This window comes from Loxodonta africana, chromosome 10, assembly GCF_030014295.1.
Source record: "Loxodonta africana isolate mLoxAfr1 chromosome 10, mLoxAfr1.hap2, whole genome shotgun sequence".
Classification (NCBI taxonomy): domain Eukaryota; kingdom Metazoa; phylum Chordata; class Mammalia; order Proboscidea; family Elephantidae; genus Loxodonta; species Loxodonta africana.
Genome location: NC_087351.1, coordinates 12947293 through 12972523, shown reverse-complemented (window position 1 = coordinate 12972523; position 25231 = coordinate 12947293). Strand labels below are relative to the sequence as shown.

The following is a 25231-nucleotide window of genomic DNA, read 5'->3' as shown; positions in this document are numbered from 1 at the left end:
CCGCCCCACTGGGGCTGCGGCGCGCGTGTGGGCGCGGCCGTCCGGGGAGGCGCGTGCGGAGGGCGGGGCAGGGCTGGCGCCAGGCTTGGGGCTGGGGCCAAGGATGCAGCAGCCGGACCGCCCTGCCTGGCTTGGGCCGTGGCCGAGGGATGGCGAACGTGCGAGTGGCCCTGAGGGTCCGGCCCCTCAGCAAGAGGTGAGTGTGGGCGGGAGGGAGAGCTGCGGCGTCAACTGAGCTGAGGGGAGCTCGGGGTCCCCACCTGCCCCTGAAGTGATTCTGGCGTGGGGAAAACAGACGCAAAGCGACCCCGGGGCCACGGTCCGGGAACCGGAAAGACCTGGCGGAGCAGGGGCCGTGGTCGAGCCGCGGCGTCCCCGGCGCGGGAGCGGCTCCCGGACGGCCCGGGGGCGCGCTGCGGGTGGCTGTCCTGGCGTCCCGCCGGCGGGAACTCGGAAAGACTGCGGCTCACGTCTAGGTGCCGGGTTTGGGCCGTTCTCCCCGGGCAGGCCGAGAGGGGCTGCGAAGGGGACCGGCAGTGTCCTCTGCCTCGGTGACCTGGAGGAGCTGCCAGAACTGAGGCAGAGCTGTGTGTGTTCCTGGGTGCCCGGGGTTCCTCTGTGAAGATGTGGACAAGGGCAGACCGCAAGGGTGTGTCAGGGGAATCGCGGCTTCCTCCTGTGCCCGACAGCAGACATGTCACGGGCTAAACTCTGAAGTAGGGAAGTTATTCAAACTTCTTCCCTTCATCTTGTCAGTGCCTGTTCCCCCATGAACCAAACCCAGTGCCGGCGAGTCGATTCCGACTCATAGCGACCCCATAGGACAGGGTAGAAGTGCCCTGTCTGGCCCATCTTCCTCCCACGGAGCGGCGGGTGGGATCAAACCACCAACCTTTGGTGAGCAGTCCAGCGCTTAACCTCTGAGCCATCAGTGCTCCCCTTTTTCCACATAGGTAAGTCTAATCCTGCACGCTCTTGAGGCATCCACTGCCCAGCCACATCATTTCTTCCCTTTTCATTAATTTTTCTATTTAGGTTTGGAAAGTCAGGCAAAGCTTCTCAGAAAATTTGATGTTTGAACTGTTTTTTAAAGATCTATTTTTATTAGCATTTGCTGACAGGTGGAGACAGTGTAGGGCGCATTCTATGTAGTAAGAACACCAAGAGCAAAAGATTTAGGCTACCAGGGAACAGAGCTAAATTCTAGGTGGCTGCCGGTGGGGTGGGGCCGGGCAGGGCCGAGGGAGTTAAATGGTAGGAGATAAAGCTGGCAGAGTTTGCGCTGGGACCAGAAGGCACATATTGGAATTATTTGGGAGGTTTAAAACATATCCAGTACGTAAGATGGCTTGATAATTGGGCAGAAGGGTCAAGAAAGGGTTTTGCGGGGGGGGGGGGGGGAGAGGCAACTTCCAGGATAGCAGCTACACCTGTGAAAACTCTCCCAGCCACAACAAAAATTGGTATCTTTGTCCTGTTATGGGGGCAGTTGGCTTTGAAAAGTCACGTAATCAATGCAATAATGGTGGCGGGGGGGGGGGGGGAGGAAATAGGATGGGGGGAAGGGACAAACAAAACAGAAAAGTGAGTAGGAGAGGGTAAAAGAGGTCCAGTGAAGAAAGCCCCGAGCAGCACGTGCCTGAACTGCTGTGTTTACATTGGTAAAGGGCTGAGGCTGTCTGGCTTCTGCATAACTGGATGTGGTGGCTAGAGCTGCGAGGGTTTTCGCAGGTGTAGCTACTGCCCTGGAAGTAACCTCTGGCAGTCCCTGTTTTTGCAAAACTATCCTTTTAGGGAAAGGATTGTCCTTAGGATAACAACAATGACCACTCTCAGCAGTACCTTCCCAGTTCCTTGGGAACTAAAACCAAGAAAAGCAAACCTGTTGCCATGAATTCTGACTCATGGCGACCCCATGTGTTACCGACTAGAATTGCTCCATAGGGTTTTCTCAGCTGTAAGATTTTTTTAATCTTTATGGAAGCAGATCACCAGGCATTTTCTTCTGCGGGGCCTCTGGGTGAGTTCACAAAGCCAACCTGTAAGTTAGTGTTTGAGTGCAAACCGTTTGCGTCACCCAGGGAACTACAAAAGCATGTGTTAGATTAGATAAATGATGTTGAAATTGGGTTGTTATTTGCACCCACAATAGAGAGTGACATTAAACCTTATCAAACAAAAGGAGGGGAAAGAAGAGCACGAAAGCTTATTTACTTTTAGCTCAAGTTAGAAGCCTTGAGTAGCAAGTGGTAGAATGCCAAGACTCCAGCTGTCCAGGTGTGAGCAGATTATGGCAGCTGAAGGCGCAGGAGCACAGATTCGGGAGCAGATATGGGTAAACACAGTGTGACCCCAGCTTTGAAGCCCAGACCACTCCCCTCATCTCACAGAATCCTGTAGAGAAGACAGCTGTACTCCAGGTGTGTTAACTTCCACCATCTTCTCTGAGGCTTATCTAAATGTAGGGAATCTGCTGTGTGGTTTGTTCCAACCTTCAAAGACTCATTTAACACGGTCATTGGATCTGATGTTATACTTGGGAAGAAATCTTCAAGATCATCTGGTTCAAGCTTCCAATTTCTTGTTTTTCCAGATGAGAAAATGGTCCAGACGGGGAAATTATCTAAGGTTTAAACTTGGATAGAGCCACGATTCCATTTACCACGCCACACTGCTTCTTCCTGAGATTAAAAAAAAGTTCCACTTCTTTCTCAATCAGATGCCTCTTTGCTCAATAGGACTAGAACTGACCCTCAGGAAAATAATAATATAGGAAATGGTTTTGATTTCCTCCCCTCCACCTCACAATTGGAAACCTTGGTGGTGTAGTGGTTAAGTACTGTGGCTGCTAACCAAAAGGTCAGCAGTTTGAATCTACCAGGTGCTCCTTGGAAACTCTATGGGGGCAGTTCTACTCTGCTCTGTAGGGTCATTGTGAGTTGGAATCTACTCGACTGCAACGGGTTTGGTTTTTACCTCACAGTTGTTTCCCATAATCAGAAATTCCATATCTCATTATGACGTGCTGCCCATTGTCTATCTAAAAATCATTCACCCTGAGAGAACATGTCCCGTTCTGCCAACACTGTAGGCCCTGGAACACTCCCCACTGCCCTGTCCCTGTCAAAACTTACTTCACACATAACATTCCCTCTCTGTGCTTTGCTTTTCTTTCTTTTATTTAAGCTATAAAAAAAAAAAATTAAAAAAATTTTTTTTTTTTTTTTATAAAATGGGAATAAACACCTCAATAGTTTTTGTGAAGATCAAATGAAATCATAGTTTAAAACTACTTAGAGTAGAGCCTGGCTCATTTTAAGAGCCCAGTAAGTATTAGCCGTATGCTTTTTGGAGCTGTGGTGATGCAGTGGTTAAGCACTTGATTGCTAACGGAAAGTTTGGCAATTTAAACCCACCAGCTGTTCCGTGGGAGAAAGATGGGGCAGCCTGCGTTCATAAAGATCACAGCCTTGGAAACTCTGTAGTTCTGCTCTGCCCTGTAGGGTCGCTATGAGTGAGTTGGAATTCACTCAGTGGCAGTGTGTGTGTGTGTGTGTTTTAATAAAGTTTTACGGATTATCAAGTGGTAATGCCTTGGTTATTTCCCCTTTTAGGACAGTGGCTCCCAAACTATGAACCAACCAGTTGCCGTCAAGTTGATGCCTGACTTACGGTGACCCCATGTGTGTCTGAGTAGAGCTGTGTGCCATAGGGTTTCAGTGGCTGATTTTTTAGGAAGTAGATTGCCAAGTGTTTCTTCCGAGGTGCCTCTAGGTAGACTCAAACCTCCAACCTTTCAGTTAGCTGAGCACATGAGCCGTTTGCACTACCCAGGAACTCCTGTCAAACTGTAGTATGCATAAAACCCACCTGGAAAACTTGTTATAATAATGCAGCTTGTTATAATTTCAGGGCCCCCAAAATGGGAATTAGAATTGACTAGCTCTCGACCCCTCCCCCATGATCCTGATGTAGGTGCTCCATGGACCACACTTTGAGAAACTGCCGTAGTGATAACCGTATAACTGAGGATTCCTCCCTGCTCTGTTTTTTTTATGTGTTGTAACCGTGAGCTGTATTTTATTTTATTGTTGTAAAAATATATATATATAACACGTTTGCCAATTTAACGTTTTTCCCATGTACAGTTTAGTGACATCAGTTACATGTTGTGAGAACATCACCAATACCTGTTGCCAAATTTTCCATCACCACAAACAAATACAGTGCTTTCTAAACAATGACTCCCCCTTTCCTCCTACCTCACACCCTGGTAACCATTAATAAACTTTGGTCTTAACATATTGCCTATTCTAGATATTTCATAGGAGTGGGATCGTACAATATGTATCTTTTGTGATTGATTTGCTTGACTCAGTATGCTTTCAAGGGCCATTCAGGATGTAGCATGTATCAGGACTTCATGCCTCTTTATGACTGACTAATATCCCCTTGTCTGTGTCCCACATTTTGTTTATCTGTTCATCTGTTGGGGGATGTTTAGGTTATTTCCTCCTCTTGACAACTGTGGACAGTGCTTCAGTGAACATTAGTGTACACATGTCTATTTGCATTGCTGGTTTCAAGTCTCTTGGGTTATACCTAGGTGTGGAATTGCTGGGTCATGTGGTAGTTCTATGTTTAACTTTCTGAGGAACTGCTAAACTATTCTCCACAGCAGCTGTACCATTTTGCTTTCTTACTGACTGCTTCTATACCTTCAACCCTAAGGAATGAATGTCTGTAGGTTGAATTCTGGACCCAGAGGTGTTTGCTGTCCTGCCTTGTGTGAGGCTCCACAGTAGGCTTAGTTGAGTTCTGAACCCTAGCCTCAGGTAGGATGGGAGTACTTGTGAGGCGACCTCTCTAAGGTCGGTGTCCTTTCTGTTCTGCTCGACTTTAATTAGCCCACATTTTTTCTAGAATATTTTGGAACCACTAAGTTACCAATGAAGGAGCCATGGTGGTATAGTGGTTAAGTGCTAGGCTGCTGACTGAAAGGTCCACAGTTCGAGCCCACCCGCCAGCTGCTCTGTGGGAGAAAGATGTGGCAGTCAGCTTCTGTAAAGATTAGGGCCTTGGAAACCCTTTGGGACAGTTCCACCGTGCCCTATAGATCACTGTGAGTCTGAATCGACTGGATGGCAGTGGGTAGTAGTAAGTTACCAGTGACAGTGGTCCAGGCAGGAGAGAAACAGCATGTCACCTTCCTCTAGTGTCACATCCTTCTGCCAAGAGATCCCAGGTGAATCCTCACCAAAGAGTATAATTAAAAAAATTAGATAATAGATTTGAAAAAATTTTGCATGTTTTTTCTTCTTATTTTCCAAGTTTACTGTAATCTGTGTATTACTTTCGTAGTGGGTGGAAGAATAATAAAACTAATTTAAAATGCCAAAAGAAGAAAAATGTTATTTTGTATAATGCTAACGCCAAAGATGAAATGTTTTCTTTAGGGGGACTGAGGGCTTGGGAAGGGGGTGAGTTTTAGCCTCTGGTGGGAGGATTGTGGTCCTGGGGGACTCAGTGTCTCTGTTGCTTTAAGTATTACCTAGCGTGATATTTTTTTGTAGTGTGATATGCACAAGAAAGAGTATCAGGGCCTTGAGAAAATTTAAGTAACAGAAATGTCATTATCTGGGAGAGGGAATTTTGTAGCCAGAGCTTTATTCCAGACTCACTGACAGGTTAAAAAAAAAAGAAAAGTCTGAAATGTTAAAAGTCTCTATCTTACTGTCCTGGAGGTGACATCCTGGGAAGTCTGAGGAAGTAAAAATGAGATTGAAGGTATTCTGTCAACTTCTAGGCTAGGAGTAATTGAACTGATAAATTTCACATGGTGAAGGAAGTCCTAATGAATTTCATTCACATCTGTTAACATTTTGGCTTTGAGCTCTTTAGCTGAAGCTCTTCATGTTTTGAAAAAGATTTCATGTCTAGAACGGAGTACATACTTTGGGCATCAGATACGTAGGCCACCTGGTTTAAGCCCCTTGAGGTGAATTCATTTTATTTTTTGTTTTTGTTGGGTGCCGTAGAGTCAATTCTGACTCATAGTGACTCCACGTGACAGAGTAGAACTGCCTCACAGGGCTTATTGGCAGTAATCTTTATGGAGGCAGATCGCCAGGTCTTTCTCCTGAGGAGCTGCTGGGTGGGTTTTACCTGGCATTGTTTGGATTAGCAGTCAGGCACTTAACCGTTGTACCACCATGGCCCCTTACAGTGAATTTAGGGATTGGTAAATTGTTAATGGAGCCTGCTACTATAAAGATTCACAGCTGTGGAAACCCTATGGCGCAGTTCCACTCTGTCCTACAGGGTGGCTATGAATCAGAATGGACTCGATGGCAGTGGGTTTTGGTTTTGTGTACTGGGCCAAGGATACCCCTGTGTTGCTGAGCCTGATTTCTAAGGTATAGTTAGGAGCATAGGCTTTGGGTTTACATCTCAGCTCTGCTACTGCTTGCTGTGTGACTGGACAAGTTATATAACTTCTCTCAGTTTGAGCCCTCATCTGTAAAAACGAGGATATGTTAGGAAGCTGCTAGGAGGGTATGTTAGGAGTGCATGAGGGGAAATACAATATGTATTACATCTACTGTTATGGATTGAAGTGTGTCCCTCAAAAATGTATGTCAGCTTGGCTAGGCCAGGATTCCCAGTATTTTGTGATTGTCTACCATTTTGTCATCTGATGTGATTTTCCTATGTGTTGTAAATCCTACCTCTATGATGTTAATGAGGCAGGATTAGAGGCAGATATGTTAATGAGGCAGGACCCAATCTACAAGATTAGGTTGTATTTTGAGTCAGTCTCTTTTGAGACATAAAAGAGAGAATTGAGCAGAGAGACAGGGGGACCTCCTACCACCAAGAATGAAGAACCAGGAGGTGAGAATGTCTTTTGGCCCCAGGGTTCCTGCGCTGAGAAGCTTCTAGACCAGGGTAAGACCTTCCCCCAGAGCAGAGAGAGCAAGCCTTCCTATGGTGCTGGCATCCTGAATTCGAACTTCTAGTACCCTAGACTGTGAGAATAAATTTCTGTTTGTTAAAGCCATCTATTTGTTGTATTTCTGATACAGCAGCACTAGATGACTACAACACCTACATAGAGGTACTCAGTAAATGGTGACTACAACACCTACATAGGGGTACTCAGTAAGTGGTGACTGCAACACCTACACGGAGGTACTCAGCAAATGGTGACTACAGTACCTACATAGGGGTACTCAGTAAATGGTACCTACATGGGGTACTCAGTAAATGGTGACTACAACACCTACATAGAGGGTACTCAGTAAATGGTGACTACAACACCTACACGGAGGTACTCAGCAAATGGTGACTACAGTACCTACATAGGGGTACTCAGTAAATGGTGACTGCAACACCTACATAGAGGGTACTCAGTAAATGGTGACTACAGCACCTACATGGAGGGTACTCAGTAAATGGTGACTACAACACCTACATGGAGATACTCAGCAAATGGTGACTACAGTACCTACATAGGGGTACTCAGTAAATGGTACCTACATGGGGTACTCAGTAAATGGTGACTACAACACCTACATAGAGGGTACTCAGTAAATGGTGACTACAACACCTACACGGAGGTACTCAGCAAATGGTGACTACAGCACCTACATAGGGGTACTCAGTAAATGGTGACTACAACACCTACACGGAGGTACTCAGCAAATGGTGACTACAGCACCTACATAGGGGTACTCAGTAAATGGTGACTACAACACCTACATAGAGGGTGCTCAGTAAATGGTGACTACAACACCTACATAGAGGGTACTCAGTAAATGGTGACTACAACACCTACACGGAGGTACTCAGCAAATGGTGACTACAGTACCTACATAGGGGTACTCAGTAAATGGTGACTACAACACCTACATAGAGGGTGCTCAGTAAATGGTGACTACAGCACCTACATAGGGGTACTCAGTAAATGGTGACTACAACACCTACATAGAGGGTGCTCAGTAAATGGTGACTACAGCACCTACATAGGGTTACTCAGTAAATGGTGACTACAACACCTACATAGGGGTACTCAGTAAATGGTGACTACAGCACCTACATAGGGTTACTCAGTAAATGATGACTACAACACCTACATAGAGGGTGCTCAGTAAATGGTGACTACAACACCTACATAGAGGGTGCTCAGTAAATGGCGACTACAGCACCTACATAGAGGGTGCTCAGTAAATGGTGACTACAGCACCTACATAGGGTTACTCAGTAAATGGTGACTACAACATCTACATAGAGGGTGCTCAGTAAATGGTGACTACAACACCTACATAGAGGGTGCTCAGTAAATGGCGACTACAGCACCTACATAGAGAAAACATAGAGGGTACTCAGTAAATGGCGACTATTAACTGTGTGATGTGATGCGTGTAGCTTTTTTTGGAGACAGACATCTTAGTTATGGGGGCAGGAGTAGGAGACATTTTGTCTCACTAGCTCTGTTCGCTCCCATCCTCAGCTTCTCTTTTCTTGATTTAAAAAAAAAAGTAATGTTTCTTCTCATATATGGGTTTGGATCGTGTTTCTAGGGAGGCCAAAGATGGGGGAAGAATTATTGTGGAAGTTGATGGCAGAGTGGCAACAATCAGGAATTTAAAGGTAAGCCTGCATAGGGGAGGGAAGGGCGTATAAGAGGGATTGTGGGAAGAGCCTGGACCAACCATAAAGCCAACAGGAAAACAGAATAGGAAAGAAGTGTAGGGGTTGTGGCTGCTGCGGTGTAAGTTCTATCAAACAGAGTGCAGCTATTTGGAAATTGGTTAGTAGCTGCTTTGAAAGTAAATACGTGGGAGCCATGTCTAGCTTAACGTGTACTGGGTCAATCCATGTGTACGGTATTTAACTTAACTGACCACCAGTTATACTTCAGAGCCTTGGTAGTGCAGTGGTTGAGAGGTCATTGCTAACCAAAAGTTGGCAGTTGGAATCTACCAGCTGCTCCTTGGAAACCCTATGGGGTAGTTCTGCTCTGTCCTATAGGGTGACTATAATTGACTTGATGGCAACATGTTTGGCTTTCTGGTTTAGTTATACCTTGTCCAAGCCTCTCAATTGACAGCAGTTCATCTAGAGGTATTAGGGATTTTAGTAGGCATCTGCTAATGAAGATTCATTTTGGCCATGTGGAAATGAGGTCCAGGTGAGAGCCTTCAGATTCCAGAAGGGAGTTAGTCACTAGCTTAAGTCTTGTTAGAAGTTCTTTTTCACCAAAATGACTGAAGATTGAGTCACAATTGGACAAACACGGGGAACCTCCTTCTCCTGCTGCTCCCAGGGCTCATTTCCTCCATCCTGTTCCTCCAATCACCGGGCCAGCAGAAGATGGAAGGGCTTACACAACACTTTCTAGGCCTTGGGAGTGGAGAGAGACAGAAGTTGGCCATGTGAGTACTGCAGTAGTCAGCTTATAGGTGGTACTCAGCATTCCTGAGAGCTGAGGAACCTGACTGGCAGGAGTGAGGGGTACCTGGACCCCAGGCCTCCAGCCATACCCACTCCTGTGTTGCTTCTGTGATGTGAGCTGTTCCTTTTATCAGTAGCTCTCTGCTAAAAGAGACCAGGACCTGCCAAACTTTCAACAGGAGCTCCCCAGGGACAAAGAACCTTTCATTCTTTGCTGTCTGTTGTTTATATCTCTGTTACCTGATCACTCCAGTTGCTTTGTTTTGGGAGTTCATATTTCTGGTTCTTAAGAATAAATCGTGGCCAAGATCAAACTCTAATCTGCCCGTTACACAACTCCCTGGCTCCTTATTCCCCCGAGGTCAGTCATCTACTAAGAACCTCTTAGTCATTCTGACAGCTTCATTCTTCTATAGTTTATGGTAGCTAGTACCTGGGATGGTATCTCTCTATCCAGGATCTAAATTTTAAATAGTGAGAAAAGGCATTTCTGTGGTTAATGCCATTCTGTCCAATACCAGAGGTCAGTGCAGTTTTAAGCCCTGGCTCTGCCCTCATCTACCTTGGGCAGCTGGATTGGTCCTGGCTCTTCTATCTAACCCAGTTTCTAATTCACTGGTATACACATCCCAGAGATCTCTGTGAAAGCCATAGGTTGATGGAGCCTTCAGGCCCAGAAGCTGAACTACCATGCACTCCCAGTATTCTCCTCAGAGATGCTTAGAGAAGAAATAATAGTGATAGAAACATGCGCAGAGAGAGAAGGGCTTTCTCTCCCAAGGTGCCCTATGACTCACATGGTCGGTTCACATGTAGGCACACCTAAGGGTAGGCAGACAAGTTTAGTTGTCTGGGATTATATTTGTACTTAATGAGATGAGGACAAAGGTTACCTGTTTTTATTCTTTTTCAGGTAGATACTGTAAACATGGACATGACCAGTCCGTATCTCTGTAGCTACAACAAAGAGGAATTAAGTACCTCTGACTGAATCCGATATTATAATAGAGATGACACTGGATCCTATGTTTGCTTTTAGGTGGACGATAGACCAGATGGCTTTGGGGACTCCCGGGAGAAGGTTGTGACATTCGGCTTTGATTACTGCTATTGGTCAGTCAACCCAGAGGACCCCCGCTATGCATCGCAGGATGTGGTAATAATCACTTATCATTTTTCCTTCGCTCTTCTCGGTTCTTTGGAGTAGTTACTTATGGTATTTCAGTCAGAAGCTAGTGATGTTTTGGTCTGTGAAATAGTAGTAAGAGGTATCAGTTTCAGAAAGAGCAAAGGCGATAGGGAAAGACCTCTTGCTCAGTGCGTGGGAGTGGCTAGTGTCCCTTTAGGCTTAGGCCTCAGTGTGACTTAGAGGGGTACAAGTTAGTTCAGGTAGTGTTGTGCTCCTGTGGTGGGTGGATGGGTTCACCTTAAGTCAACACACACTTGGCTTTGTGATGTATGCAACAGAAGGGCCTAGGAATCCTAGAGGCTGGTATCCTCTTTTAGCCATACGGTGTGCTTGTGCCTCCCAGGCTGAATGTGAAAGGGCCAGACAGCTAGTCTGTCGGCCTGAAAGGTAAGCGGGGGGTGAAGTCCATTCATCTGAGATCTGAGGATCGAGAGGACCAGCCAAGGCTTTGCTGAAGCTGTTGGTCACCCTTTCTGGGTGTGGATGTAAAGTATGGGCAACCTAGGCTCTGGTAGTTCTGCTTAGCTCTCTCACAAGTTTCTGAGGCAGCAGGCCTGGCCAGGTGGGTCTGTAGCACTTCTCTCTGTTTCTATGAAGCAGTGGCATTGTTTGCCAGGTCAGATATTCTGGTTTGAGTACTGTCGAAGGTCATGTATTCAGTCCTCATGATTGCCAGCAAGCCTTGCCCCATTTAGTTCTGTGGTCACAAACAGTGGCCCTCACCCTGCCAGCCACCAAGGTACTCTCTGTGGAAATCCGTCCCTAAAATGAGAAAAGCCATTTACTTGGCCATCGATGGGTCAATATCACCATACTTACATATAAAAGAATACTACAGGAATGTGTCCTTAGGAAATACCACTGGAAATACAAATATTTTGGGGGGGAATCCTGGGCAATCATTGCCCATCAGTTTATATACCTTTGAATAAAAAGTCAAAGTGTGTTTCTGCAAAGTATTTTAGTCTTTTGTGAAACTTCTTCTAATCATGACAAAGGAATAATTAATGTTATCAAGTCTGAGTGACTTAGAGGAGACAATACTGATTTTCTGCTGATATGGATTTCTAAAGATAATGATTGGATAGTAGTTTCCCCGTTCTTCCCTCCTGAGGGAAACTTGTGGGAATAAGTCCCTAGACCCCTGTGGGACCTGTGTCTCTGTGGCTCTCTTCTCCCATACGAGCACCCGACCTTCCTAGTCACATACGTGCTTGCTGTGAGTGCAGCAGGAGAGGGCGGTTGTAGGCATTATCTGGACTCTCTGTCCTTTGAATATGGGGGTACTGATAGGTCCAGGCTTGTCTTGTGGCCCCTGATTTTTATCCCAGCAAAGAGGATGGAACTCCTTCCACAGTCTGCTGTTGTGAAGATGGTAGTCTTTCTATTAGCAGAAAGTATGAATATTCTGATGGCTGTTTCAGTCCTGCCTGGCACCAGATGTGTTTTATACGTAAGAAGAATTCAGTATTTTGTGTGATATTTTATAGATCAATAATCTGGGAGGTTTGTGTGTGTGTGTGTGTGTGTGTGTGTGTGTGTGTGTGTGTAAAAACAAAACCAGGAAGCTTAGGTATGATTTTGGTGTGAGGCTCATGTTTTATATTTACATAGCTTAAATGTATACAAACAGTCTAGTGGAAGCCCAGAAGGTCATAGAGGAGGAGTAGAATATGATTCCTCTTCTGTTGCCTGATTTGAAGTTCAGTGGAAAGATCAAATGGAATCCAGACAGGAAGCCTGTGCAGAGAGAAAACCAATGTCTCCTGAGGTTTATTCCAGCTTGTTTATTAATTGTTTGAGGACTTCATTGGTCCCAAGGGTAGTCAGGACAGGAGAGAGAAGGAAGGGAACCTCTGTCATAGGCTGGGGGAGAACCAGAGGTCCCTGATGGTGGCAGGAGCCATGTCCACATGATTTGATCAGAGAGCCCTGTTGCTTGAACACTTACATTGGAACTGAGGCTTAACCCAAATTGCTGTGACTCAGACCATCAGAGGTAGGAGAGGCAGAATGCCATAAAATCATAGGACTTGTGGTGGGAAAGAATTTAGATGTCACCTAGTTCATCCTCTCCCAAAGTACAGAAACCGTCTTTACACTATTTGTGACTACTTTTTAAGGAGATCAGCTTTGTTGAGGTATAATTTATATACAGTGAAATTCACCCTTTTAGTGTCCAGTTTTATGAGTTTTGACAAATTCATATAGCCATGTAACTCACACCACAATATACAAAATAGTCTGTAACCCCCAAAATTTCTTCATGCCCCTTTGTGATCCAACTCTCCCCCCAACCCCTACCGCTGGCAACTAAAGATCTGTTTTCTGCCCCTCTAGTTTTGTCTGTTCCAGAATGTCATTTAAATAGAATCATACAGTATGTAGCCTTTTGAGTCTGGCTTCCTTCGCTTAGCATAATGCATTTGAGATTTATCCATACTGTTGTGTGATTCACACCTTCTTTTTTTATTTATTTTATTTTATTATGCTTTAGGTGAAAGTTTACAGCTCAAGTTACTCATTCAGAAAGAAATTTATACACATACTGTTTTGTGACATTGGTTGTTATCCCTGCAGTGTGACAGCACTCTCTGCCTTTCCACCTTGGGTTCCCTTTGTCCCTTTGCCTACTTTTCCTGTCCCTTCCTGCCTTCTTGTCTTGCTTTTGGATAGGAGCTGCCCATTTGGTCTTGTATATTTGATTGAACTAAGAAGCACGTTCCTCACATGTGTTACTGTTTGTTTTATAAACCAAAACCCAAACCAAACCCTATGCCGTCAAGTCGATTCCAACTCATAGCGACCCTATAGGACAGAGTAGAACTGCCCCATAGAGTTTCCAAGGAGCGCCTGGTGGATTTGAACTGCCGACCCTTTGGTTCGCAGCCATAGCACTTAACCACTACACCACCAGTTTGTTTTATAGGCCTCTTTTTCTAATCTTAGTCTGAAAAGTGAGCTTCGGGAGTAGCTTCAGTTATGAGTTACCAGAGTATCCAGGGGCCATAGTCTTGGGGGTGTCTCCTGTCTCTATCAGACCAGTAAATCTGGACTTTTTTTCTGAATTTGAATTTTGTTCTACATTTTCTCCTGCTCTGGGACTATCTGTGGTCATCCCTGTCACAGTGGTTGGTGGTGGTAGCTGGGCACCATCCAGTTATTCTGGACTCACACTGGTGGAGGCTGTGGTACTTGTGGTCTTGTAGTCCCTTGGACCAATGTTTTCCTTGTGTCTTGGTTTTCTTCATTCTCGTTTACTCTGGGCCAGATGGGATCAGTAGCTATTATCTTAGGTGGCTGATGGCAAGCTTTTAAGACCCCAGACTGTGCTCACCAAAGTTGGGTGTAGAACATTTTCTTTTTGAACTATGTTATACCACTTAACCTAGATGACCCCTGCAACCATGGTCCCCAGCCCTCAGCCCCAGTAATTCAGTCCCTCAGAGTGTTTGCATATGTCTATGAAGCTTGTATGACTTTGCGTTGGTCAAGTTGTGCTGACCTCTATATTGTGTGTTGTCTTTTCATCCACCAAATTTAACACTATCTCGAACTAAAAAAAAAAAAAATTTTTTTTTTTAGTTAGTAATTTTCCCTTCCTGATCCTCTCTTCCCTCATAACCATCAAAGATTGTTTCTTTCTATGTGTAAACCTTTTCTTTTGTTTTTATAATATGGGTGTCATACAGTATTTCTCCTTTTATGATTGACTTATTTCATTCAGCATAATGCCCTCCAGATTAATCCATGTTGTGAGATATTTCACAGATTCATTATTGTTCTTTATCATTGCATAGTATTGCATTGTGTGTATATACCATAATTTACTTATCCATTCATCTGTTGATGGGCACTTAGATTGTTTCCATCTATTTGCTATTGTGAATAATGTTGCAGTGAACATGGGTGTGTATATGTCTATTCTTCGGTAGGATATATTCCTAGAATTGTGATTGCTGGATGATATAGTATTCCTGTTTCTAGCTTTTTAAGTAATAATTGTTTTCCAAAATGGTTATACACATTTTACATTCCCACCAGCAGTGCATAAGAGTTTCAGTCTCACCACAACCTCTCCAACATTTGTTATTTTCTGTTTTTTTCATTAGTTTCAGTAATATTGGGGTGAAGTGGTATCTCATTGAGTTTTGATTTGCATTTCTCTAATGGCTGATAGTGAGCATTTCCTCAGGTGTGTGCTAGCCGCCTGAATGTCTGATGAAGTGTCTGTTAATATCCTTTGTCAGTTTTTTTTAATTGGGTTATTTGTCTTTTTGTTGTTGAGATGTTGAAGTACTCTGTAGATTTTAGAGATTAGACCCTTGTCGGATATGCAGGGCCTCTTTCCTTTCCATATAAAGTTAACGATTATTTTTTCTGTCTTGTTAAAGAATGCTGTTGTTCTTTGGATCAGGATTACATTATATGTATGGATCGCTTTGGGTAGAATTGACATTTTTACCATGTTGAGTCTTCCTTCCTGTCTATGAGCATGGTATGTTTTTCCATTTTGTAGGTCTCTTTTGGTTTCTTGCAGTAGTGTTTCATAGTTTTCTTTGTATAGGTATTTTATATCCCTGGTTAGATTTATTCCTAAGTATTTTATTTTTCAGCAGCTGCCATAAATGGTATTGTTTCTTGATTTTCTTTTCGAAGTTTTTTGTTGGTGTATAGGAATCCAGCTGATTTTTGAATATTGATATCCTAGCCTGCTACCCTTCTGACTCTTTACGTTATTTCCAGTAGTTTTCTTGTGGATTCTTTGGGGGTTCTTTATGTATAGGATCATATCATCTGTGAATAAAGATAGTTTTACTTTTCCCTTTCCAATTTCGATGCCTTTTATTTCTTGTCTTAGCGCTCTAGCTAGGACTTCCAACACAGTGTTAAAAAGGACTGGTGATAAAGGGCCTCCTTGACTTGTTCTTGTTCTCTGGGGTAATGCCTTCAGCCACTCTCCATTGAGAATGTTAGCTGTTGGTTTTACGTAAAACTGGTTGCTGTTGAGTCAGTGCTAACTCATAGCAACCCTATAGGACATAGTAGAACTGCCCAAGGAGCAGCTGGTGGATACAAAATGCCAGCCTTTTGGTTAGCAGCAGTCTCCAAGGAGCAGCTGGTGGATACAAAATGCCAGCCTTTTGGTTAGCAGCAGTAGCTCTTAAGCACTGCACCAGGGGTCCTGGTTTTGTATAGATGCCCTTTATTTTTTTTTTTATTGTGCTTTAAGTGAAAGTTTACAAATCAATCAGTCCCACATACAAAAATTTATATACACCTTGCTATGTACTCCTAGATGCCCTCCCCGTAATGAGACAGCACAGTCCTCCTTTCTACCCTGTATTGCCTATGTCCATTGAGCCAACTGCTGTCCTACTCTGCCTTCTCATCTCACCTCCAGGCAGGAGCTGCCCACATAGTCTCATGTGTCCACTTGAGCCAAGAAGCTTACTCCTCACCAGTATCATTTTCTGTCTTATAGTGCAGTCCAATCCCTGTCTGAAGAGTTGGCTTCAGGAATGGCTCCAGTCTTGGGCTAAAAGAAGGTCTGGGGACCATGACCTCCAGGGTCCCTCTAGTCTTAATCAGACCATTAAGTCTGGTCTTTTTATGAGAATTTGAGGTCTGCATCCCACTGTTCTCCTGCTCCATCAGGGATTCTCTGTTGTGTTCCCTGTCAGGGCAGTCATCAGTTGTAGCCAGGCACCATCTAGTTCTTCTGGTCTCAGGCTGATGTAGTCTCTGACTTGTGTGGCCCTTTCTGTCTCTTGGGCTCATAATTACCTTGTGTCTTTGGTGTTCTTTATTCTCCTTTAGATGCCCTTTATTATGTTTATTACACCCTTTAGATGCCCTTCTATTCCTGTTTTGCTAAAAGTTTTTATCAGAAATGGGTGTTAGAATCACCCATAAGTACTGTGCTCTTTTAAAAAATCATCTGTATGAAGCCAAATGGTCAACATTTACTCTAAAACAAAAATGAGAAGGTAAAGGAGGGCAGGGAAACTAGATGAATGGAAATGGAACAACCGGAATGGAAATAATGAAAATGTCAACACATTGTAAAAAAATGTAACCAATGTCATTGAACCAAGTATAGATATTGTTAAATAGAAACCTAATTTTTTGTGTAAACTTTCACTGAAAACACAGTAAAAAAAAAAAAAAACTTAATGGAATCCAGACTTACTAGACCCATGGAAACTGGAAGAACCCCTGAACCTAATGTCCTGAAATACTCTTTAAGCCCTGAACTGAAATTATTCCCTCAAGTAATCATTAACCAAACAACAGTTTGGCTCAATCAGTAAAGAATGTTTACATTTCTCATAGCCCTTTGTTAAAGAATTATCTATATGAGATCAGACTGACAACAGTAACTGTAAAACATAGATGAGAAGCTTAGGGAGCACTGAATCTAACTTAATAGTGGTGAAATAATTTGAATAGAGATAACGAGGATGATGATACAACATGAAGAATGTAACCTATGTCAATGAATTTTACATGTAGAAATTGTTGAATGGGTGTATGTTTTGCTATGAATATTTTCAACAAAAATAAAATATTTAAATTAAAAAAAAATCAGTGTTGGACTTTATCACATGCCTTTTCTGTGTTGATTGAGATGATCATGTCGCAATGATATCCCTGGTTCCACATCCTCTTCTGAATCCAGCCTGAGTTTCTGGCAGTTCCCTGTCGATATACTGCTACAGCTGCTTTTGAATGACCTTCAGCAAAATTTTACTTGCGTGTGATATTAATGATATTGTTTGGTAATTTGTGCATTTAGTTGGATCACCTTTTTGGGCATAGGCATAAGTATGGATCTCTTCCAGTCGGTTGGCCAAGTAGCTGTCTTCCAGATTTCTTGGCATACATGAGTGAGCACTTCCAGCACTGCATCCGTTTGTTGGAACATCTCGATTGATATCCCGTCAATTCCTGGAGCTTTGATTTTCACCAGTGCCTTCAGTGCAGCTTGGACTTCTTCCTCCAATACCATTGGTTCTTGATCATATGGTACCTCTTGAAATGGTTGAATGTCGAACAATTTAAATTTTTTGATAGGATGCTGAATTCTTCTGGCCAGAATTTTGTTAAAAATTTTTGCATTTATATTTATGAGAGATATTGGTCTGTAAGTTTCTTTTTTTCTGGTGTCTTTGCCTGGCTTTGTGTCAGAGTTATGCTGCTTTGTAAAATGAATTTGGGAGTATTCCTTCCTTTTCTATGCTCTGAAATAGTTTGAGTAGTACTGGCCTGAGCTCTTCTCTGAATGTTTGGTAGAATTCTCCAGTGAAGCCATCTGGGCCAGGGCTTTTTTTGTTGGGAGTTTTTTTTATTACCTCTTCAGTCTCTTGTTATGGATCTGTTCCGATTTTCTATCTCAGTTTGTGTTATTTTAGGTAGGTAGTGTCTTTCCAGGAATTTGTCCATTTGCTTTAGGTTCTCAATTTGTTGGAGTACAGTTTTTCACAGTATTCTATTATGATTCTTTTTACTTGAGCTGAGCCTGTTGTAATGTCCCCCATCTCATTTCTTATTTGGATTATTTGCATTCCCTTATGTTTTTCTTTTGTCAGTTTGGCCAATGGTTTGTTTATTTTGTTGATCCTTTCAAAGAGCCAACTTTTGGTCTTGTTGATTCTGTCTATTGTTTTTCTGTTCTCTGTTTAATTTATTTCTGCTCTAATCTTTATTATTTCCTTTCTTCTGGTGGCTGCGCGCTTCTTTTGCTGTTCTCTTTGTATTTGTTCGAGCTATAGTGCTAGCGTTTTGATTTTGGCCCATTTTTTAAAAAATAATTTTTATTGTGCTTTAAGTGAAAGTTTACAAATCAAGCCAGGCTCTCATACAAAAACCCATATTGCTACATACTCCCAATTGCTACACACTCCCAATTACTCTCCCACTAATGAGACAGCCTGCTCTCTCCCTCCACTATCTCTTTTCATGTCCTTTTCGCCTGCTTCTAAACCCCTCCACCCTCTCATCTCCCCTCCAGGCAGGAGATGCCCACATAGTCTCAAGTGTCCACCTGATCCAAGAAGCTCACTCCTCACCAGCATCCCTCTCCAGCCCTTTTTTGTCCAGTCCAATCCATGTCTGAAGAGTTGGTTTCGGGAATGGTTCCTGTCCTGGGGCAACAGAAGGTCTGGGGGCCATGACCACTGGGGTCCTTCCAGTCTCAGTCAGACTATTAAGTCTGGTCTTATGAGAATTTGGGATCTGCATCCCACTGCTCTCCTGCTCTCTCAGGGGTTCTCTGTTGTGTTCCCTGTCAGGGCAGTCATCAGTTGTAGCCAGGCACCATCTAGTTCTTCTGGTCTCAGGATGCTGTAGTCTCTGGTTCATGTGGCCCTTTCTGTGTCTTGGGCTCGTAATCACCTTGTATCCTTGGTGTTCTTCATTCTCCTCTGATCCAGGTGGGTTGAGACCAATTGATGCATCTTAGATGGCTGCTTGCTAGCATTTAAGGCCCCAGACACCACTCTTCAAAGTGGGATGCAGAATGTTTTGTTAATAGATTTTATTATGCCAAGTGACTTAGATGTCCCCTGAAACCATGGTCCCCAGCCCCCTGCCCCTGCTACACTGGCCTTCGAAGCATTCAGTTCATTCAGGAAACTGCTTTTGGTTGAGTCCAATTGTGCTGACCTCCCCTGTATTGTGTGCTGTCTTTCCCTTCACCTAAAGTAGTTCTTATTTACTATCTGATTAGTGAATGCGCCGCTCCCACTCTCCGTCCCTTCCCCCTCTCGTAACCAGTAAAAGAATGTTTTCTTCTCAGTTTTAAACTATTTCTCAAGTTCTTGTAATAGTGGTCTTATAAAATATTTGTCCTTCTGCAGCTGACTAATTTCACTTAGCATAATGCCTTCCAGGCTCCTCCATGTTATGAAATGTTTCACAGATTCCTCACTGTTCTTTATTGATGTGTAGTATTCTATTGTGTGAATATACCATAATTTATTTATCCATTCATCCATTGATGAGCACCTTGGTTGCTTCCATGTTTTTGCTGTTGTAAACAGTGCTGCAGTAAACGTGTGTGCATATATCTGTTTGTGTAAAGGCTCTTATTTCTCTAGGATATATTCCAAGAAGTCGGATTGCTGGATCGTATGGTAGTTCTATTTCTAGTTTTTTAAGGAAGTGCCAAATCGATTTCCAAAGTGATTGTATCATAGAAGTGTTCCACAGCCTCTCCAACATTTATTATTTTGTGTTTTTTGGATTAATGCCAGCCTTGTTGGAGTGAGATGAAATCTCATTGTAGTTTTGATCTGCATTTCTCTAATGGGCAATGATCGTGAACATTGCCTCATTTATCCGTTAGCTACCTGAATGTCTTCTTTAGTGAAGTGTCTATTCATATCTTTTGCCCGTTTTTTAATTGGGTTATTTGTGTTTTTGCAGTATCATGTAGATTTTAGAGATCAGGCGCTGATCAGAAATGTTATAGCTAAAAACTTTTTCCCAGTCTGTAGGTAGTCTTTTTACTCTTTTGGTGGTCTTTGGATGAGCGTAAGTGTTTGATTTTTAGGAGCTCCCAGTTATCTAGTTTTTCCTCTACGTTCTTTATAATGTTTGTATAGTGTTTCTGCCACGTATTAGGGCTCCTAACGTTGTCCCTATTTTTTCTTCCATAATTTTTATCATTTTAGATTTTATATTTAGGTCTTTGATCCATTTTGAGTTAGTTTTTGTGCGTGGAGTAAGGTATGGGTCTTGTTTCATTTTTTTGCAGATGGATATCCAATTATGCCAGCACCATTTGTTAAAAAGTCTGTCTTTTCCCCATTTAACTGTTTTGGGGCCTTTGTCAAATATCAGCTGCTCATATGTGGCTGGATTTATGTCTAGATTCTCAATTCTGTTCCATTGGTCCATGTATCTGTTGTTGTACCAGTACCAGGCTGTTTTGACTACTGTGGCGGTATAATAGGTTCTAAAATTAGGGAAAGGAAGGCCTCCCGCTTTGTTCTTATTTTTCAGTAATGCCTTATTTATATGGGGCCTCTTTCCCTTCCATATGAAATTGGTGATTTGTTTCTCCATCTCATTAAAGAATGCCCTTGGGATTTGGATCTGAATTGTATTAAATGTATAGATCGGTTTTGGTAGAATAGACATTTTTATAATGTTAAGTCTTCCTATCCTTGAGCAAGGTATGTTCTTCCACTTATGTAGGTCTCTTTTGGTTTCTTGCCAAAGTGTGCTGTAGTTTTCTTTGTATAAGTCTTTTACATCTCTGGTAAGATTTATTCCTAAGTATTTTCTCTTCTTGGGGGCTAATGTAAATGGCATTGATTTGGTGATTTCCTCTTCGATGTTCTTTTTGTTGGTGTAGAGGAATCCAAGTGATTTTTGTATGTTTATCTTGAATCCCGATACTCTGCTCAACTCTTCTATTAGTTTCAGTAGTTTTCTGGAGGATTCCTTAGGGTTTTCTGTGTATAAGATCATGTCATCTGCAAATAGAGATACTTTTACCTCTTCCTTGCCAATCTGGATGCCCTTTATTTCTTTATCTAGCCTAATTTCTCTGGTTAGGGCTTCCAGCAGAATGTTGAATAAGAGTGGTGATAAAGGGCATCCTTATCTTGTTCCTGATATCAATGGGAATGCTTTCAGGCTCTCTCCATTTAGGGTGATGTTGGCTATTGGCTTTGTATAAATGCCCTTTACTATGTTGAGAAATTTTCCTTCTATTCCTATTTTGCTGAGAGTTTTTATCGTGAATGAGTGTTGAATTTGTCAAATGCCTTTTCTGCATCAATTGATAAAATCATGTGATTCTTGTCTTTTGTTTTATTTATGTAGTGGATTAAATTAATTGTTTTTCTAATGTTGAAGCATCTCTGCATACCTGGTATGAATTCCACTTAGTCGTGGTGAATTATTTTTTTGATATTATGTTGTTGAATTCTATTGGCTAGAATTTTGTGGAGGATTTTTGCATCTGTGCTCGTGAGGGACACATGTCTATAATTTTCTTGTGGTGTTTTTACCTTGTTTTGGTATCAGGGATATGGTGGCTTCATAGAATGAGTTTGGTAGTATTCCGTCCTTTTCTGTGCTCTAAAATACCTTTAGTAGTAGTGGTGTAAACTCTTCTCTGAAAGTTTGGTAGAACTCTGCAGTGAAGCCTTCTGGACTAGGGCTTTTTTTTTGTTGGGAGTTTTTTTATTACCTTTTCAATCTCTTCTTTTGTTATGGGTTTCTTTAGTTGTTCTACCTCTGTTTGTGTTAGTTTAGGTAGGTAGTGTGTTTCTAGGAATTCATCCATTTCTTCCAGGTTTTCAAATTTGAGTATAGTTTTTCATAGTAATCTGATATGATTCTTTTAATTTCAGTTGGGTCTGTTGTAATATCGCCCATCTCATTTCTTATTCGGGTATTTGGGTTATTTGCTTCCTCTCCTGTTTTTCTTTTGTCAGATGAATAGGTTTGTTCACTTTCTTTGTGGTTACCTTGAAATTTACCCTTATCTTCTGTCTTAGTTATCTGGTACTGCTATAACGGAAATACCACAAGTGGATGGCTTTAACAAAGAGACATTTATTCTCTTACAGTCTAGGAGGCTTGAAGTCTGTATTCAGGATGCCAGCTCCAGGGGAAGGCTTTCTCTGTCTTGTTGGCTCTGGGGGAAGGCCTTTGTCATCAATATTCCTCTGGTCTAGGAGCATCTCAGCACAGGGACCCCGGGTCCAAAGGAGAAACACTGTTCCCGGCTCTGCTTTCTTGGTGGTAGGAGTTCCCCCTGTCTCTCTGCTCGCTTCTCTCTTTTATATCTCAAAAGAGATTGACTTAAGACACAGCCTAGTCTTTGTAGATCGAGTCCTGGCTCATTAAAATAACTAAAGAGCTTAGCCTTATTGTTTCCTCTCTGTAAGTGACTTTTTGTTTTTCTCAAGCTGCACTCGGGATTCATTCTTTGTCTTTGATTTTAGCAAGTATGATTATGATGTCTTGGTGACTTTGTTTTGGGGTCTGTCCTATGTGTGGTTCGCTGAGTTTCTTGGATGGTCAGCTTTCTGTCTCTCATTATATTTGGGAAGTTTCCTGCCGGCAAATCTTCAACCGTCTACTCTGTTGTCTCCATTTTCCTCTCCTGTTCTGGAACTCTGATCATCTGCAGATTTTCGCTCTTAATTTTGTCCCACATAATTCTGAGGTTTTCTTCATTCTTTTTTCTAATTTTTCCTCAGACAATGTGGCGCCCATGGATTTGTCTTCAATCTCGCTGATTCTTTCTTCTTTGTTTCCAATTTGCTCCTGAAACCTATTAAGTTCTTCATTTCTGGAATTTTGTTGTTTATATTCTGGATTTCTAGTTGCTTTTTTTGTATGATTTCTATCTAATCATTTATTTATTTCAATGTTTTGTTCTTGTATTATTTTCCTGAATTCTTTTTCTTTTTCTGTGTTTTCCTTGATTTGGCTATGTTTTCATTTGTTTTGTCTGTGTTTTCCTTGATTTTGCCTGTTTTTTCTTTGGTTTTATATGTGTTTTTCTTGTTCTCTTTCTTAATCTCTTGGAGAGCCCTAAATATTAGTCTTCTGGATTCCATATCAGTAGTTCCACTGCCTTTCCTCCTACTGGAAGGTCATCTGATTCTTTATTTTGGTCACTTGCTGAAGCCGTCTTGTCCTGATTATTCATGTCTTGATATTGTCTGTTGTCTTCGAGACATTAAGGTGTTATTTTCTTTATTAATTGATTGTATGTTTGTTTATTCCTGCTTTTTTGGTTTGTTTTCATATGTCAAGGCAGGCTGGCCAGCTGTGTTTTGCTACTTGCTCACCTGTGGGCATGATAGTTCTCATCTCATTGCCGGGGGCGGGGGGTGGCGCAAGGCAGCAGCAGGTAGGGGAGCCCGCTTTGCTCTATGCTGGTTTTGTGAGGTGGCTGAGGACAGACTCGGTGGGTGCTATGTTTCTGGCATGTCCCAGTCCTTAGTGGTGACACACCTGAATAATAAACCAGGTGTCAACAACCACGGTCCACTAGAGGACGAGTCAACTACTGTAAGTTCTACTGATAGGCTTATGAAAATATGTGCCACAGTGATGATAATGATAATAACAGCTTTATTATTAACTATTGATATAAATGTAGAGCATCTCATTTGCTCATTCCCCAAAATCTGTTGTTAACTGCAGTTGAGTCAACTCCCAACTCATGGCAACCCCATGCACATTGGAGTGAAGCGCTGTGTGGTCGTGTGCTCTCCCCATGATCACTGCAGATCAAACCATTGTGATCCATCAGGTTTCACTGGCTGATTTTCGGAAGTAGATTGCCTGGCCATTCTTCCTGGTCTGTCTTAGCGTAGAAGCTCCATTGAAATCTGTTCAGCATCATAACATGCAACCCTTCATTGATAAACGGGTGGTGGCCACTCATGTGGTACAATGGCCAGGAATCAAACCCAGGTCTCCCATGTGGAAGGTGAGAATTCTACTACTGAACCACCAATGCCTTGCAGAATCTTTTAGCTCTGTATTATTTACCCAGTTTTATACATAGTGACACCAGGGCACAGAAAACTTACAAGACTTGCCCCCAATCACTTAGCCAGTAAGTGGTGGAACAGGGATTCAAATCCAAGACTGTTCAACTCTAAAGTGTTTAGCATTTCCAAAAAGTAAAAAAAAAAAAAGTGTTTAGCCTACTAGTGGCCTGCTAGTCTGTTTACATATATTATCTGATTTAATCCCTTCAATAAGCCAAAGAAGTAGAAGATTTTCTTTCTCTTTTATAGTTGAGGAAGCTTAGGTTTCGAGAGGTTACATGATCTGCCCAGCGTCACACAGTAAGAAGTGAGTCTTGAATATGAACACAGGATCGTGTGAATGCAAAGTTCCTATTGCTCACTATGTTGTTGTTGTTGTTAGGTGCCGTTGAGTCAGTTCCAACTCATAGAAACCATGTGCACAACAGAACGAAACACTGCCCCCTCCTGAGCCATCCTTACAATTGTTGTTATGCTTGAGCTCATTGTTGCAGCCACTCTGTCAATCCACCTCGTAGAGGGTCTTCCCCTTTTCCGCTGACCCTGTACTCTGCCAAGCATGATGTCCTTCTCCAGGGACTGATCCCTCCTGACAGTGTGTCCAAAGTATGTAAGACACAGTCTCGCGATCCTTGCTTCTAAGGAGCATTCTGGCTGCACTTCTTCCAAGACAGATTTGTTTGTTCTTTTGGCAGTCCATGGTATAGTCAATATTCTTCGCCAACACCACAATTCAAAGATGTCAGTTCTTCTTTGGTCTTCCTTATTCATTGTCCAGCTTTCACATGCATAGGATGAGATTGAAAATACCATGGCTTGGGTCAGGCGCACCTTAGTCTTCAAGGTGACATCTTTGCTCTTCAATGCTTTGAAGAGGTCCTTTGCAGCAGATTTGCCCAGTGCAATGCGTCTTTTGATTTCTTGACTGCTGCTTCCACGGCTGTTGATTGTGGATCCAAGTAAAATGAAATCCTTGACAACTTCAATCTTTTCTGTGTTTATCATGATGTTGCTCATTGGTCCAGTTGTGAGCAAAAATCCTCACAATTGCTCA

The 25231-nt window shown here is 42.6% G+C and overlaps 1 protein-coding gene across 18 annotated transcripts in view; it reads left to right on the top strand.

Annotated features, from left to right (window-relative positions):
* The first annotated feature begins 84 nt into the window (after positions 1–84).
* STARD9 (StAR related lipid transfer domain containing 9) overlaps positions 85–25231 on the top strand; it is a 113982-nt gene continuing 88835 nt past the window's right edge. For 10 of the 18 annotated variants that reach the window (XM_064292083.1, XM_064292087.1, XM_064292082.1 and 7 more), the window contains exon 1: positions 10496–10612. Coding sequence is in view for 7 of the 18 variants with exons in the window: in XM_064292085.1 (XP_064148155.1) it covers positions 150–196; positions 8583–8652; positions 10496–10612 (234 nt within the window). In the remaining 11 variants the exon portion in view is untranslated. Of the gene's footprint in view, positions 197–8582; positions 8653–10495; positions 10613–25231 lie in introns of those variants that run through there. The other 8 variants (XR_010323104.1, XM_064292085.1, XM_064292091.1 and 5 more) reach the window with 3 other exon arrangements.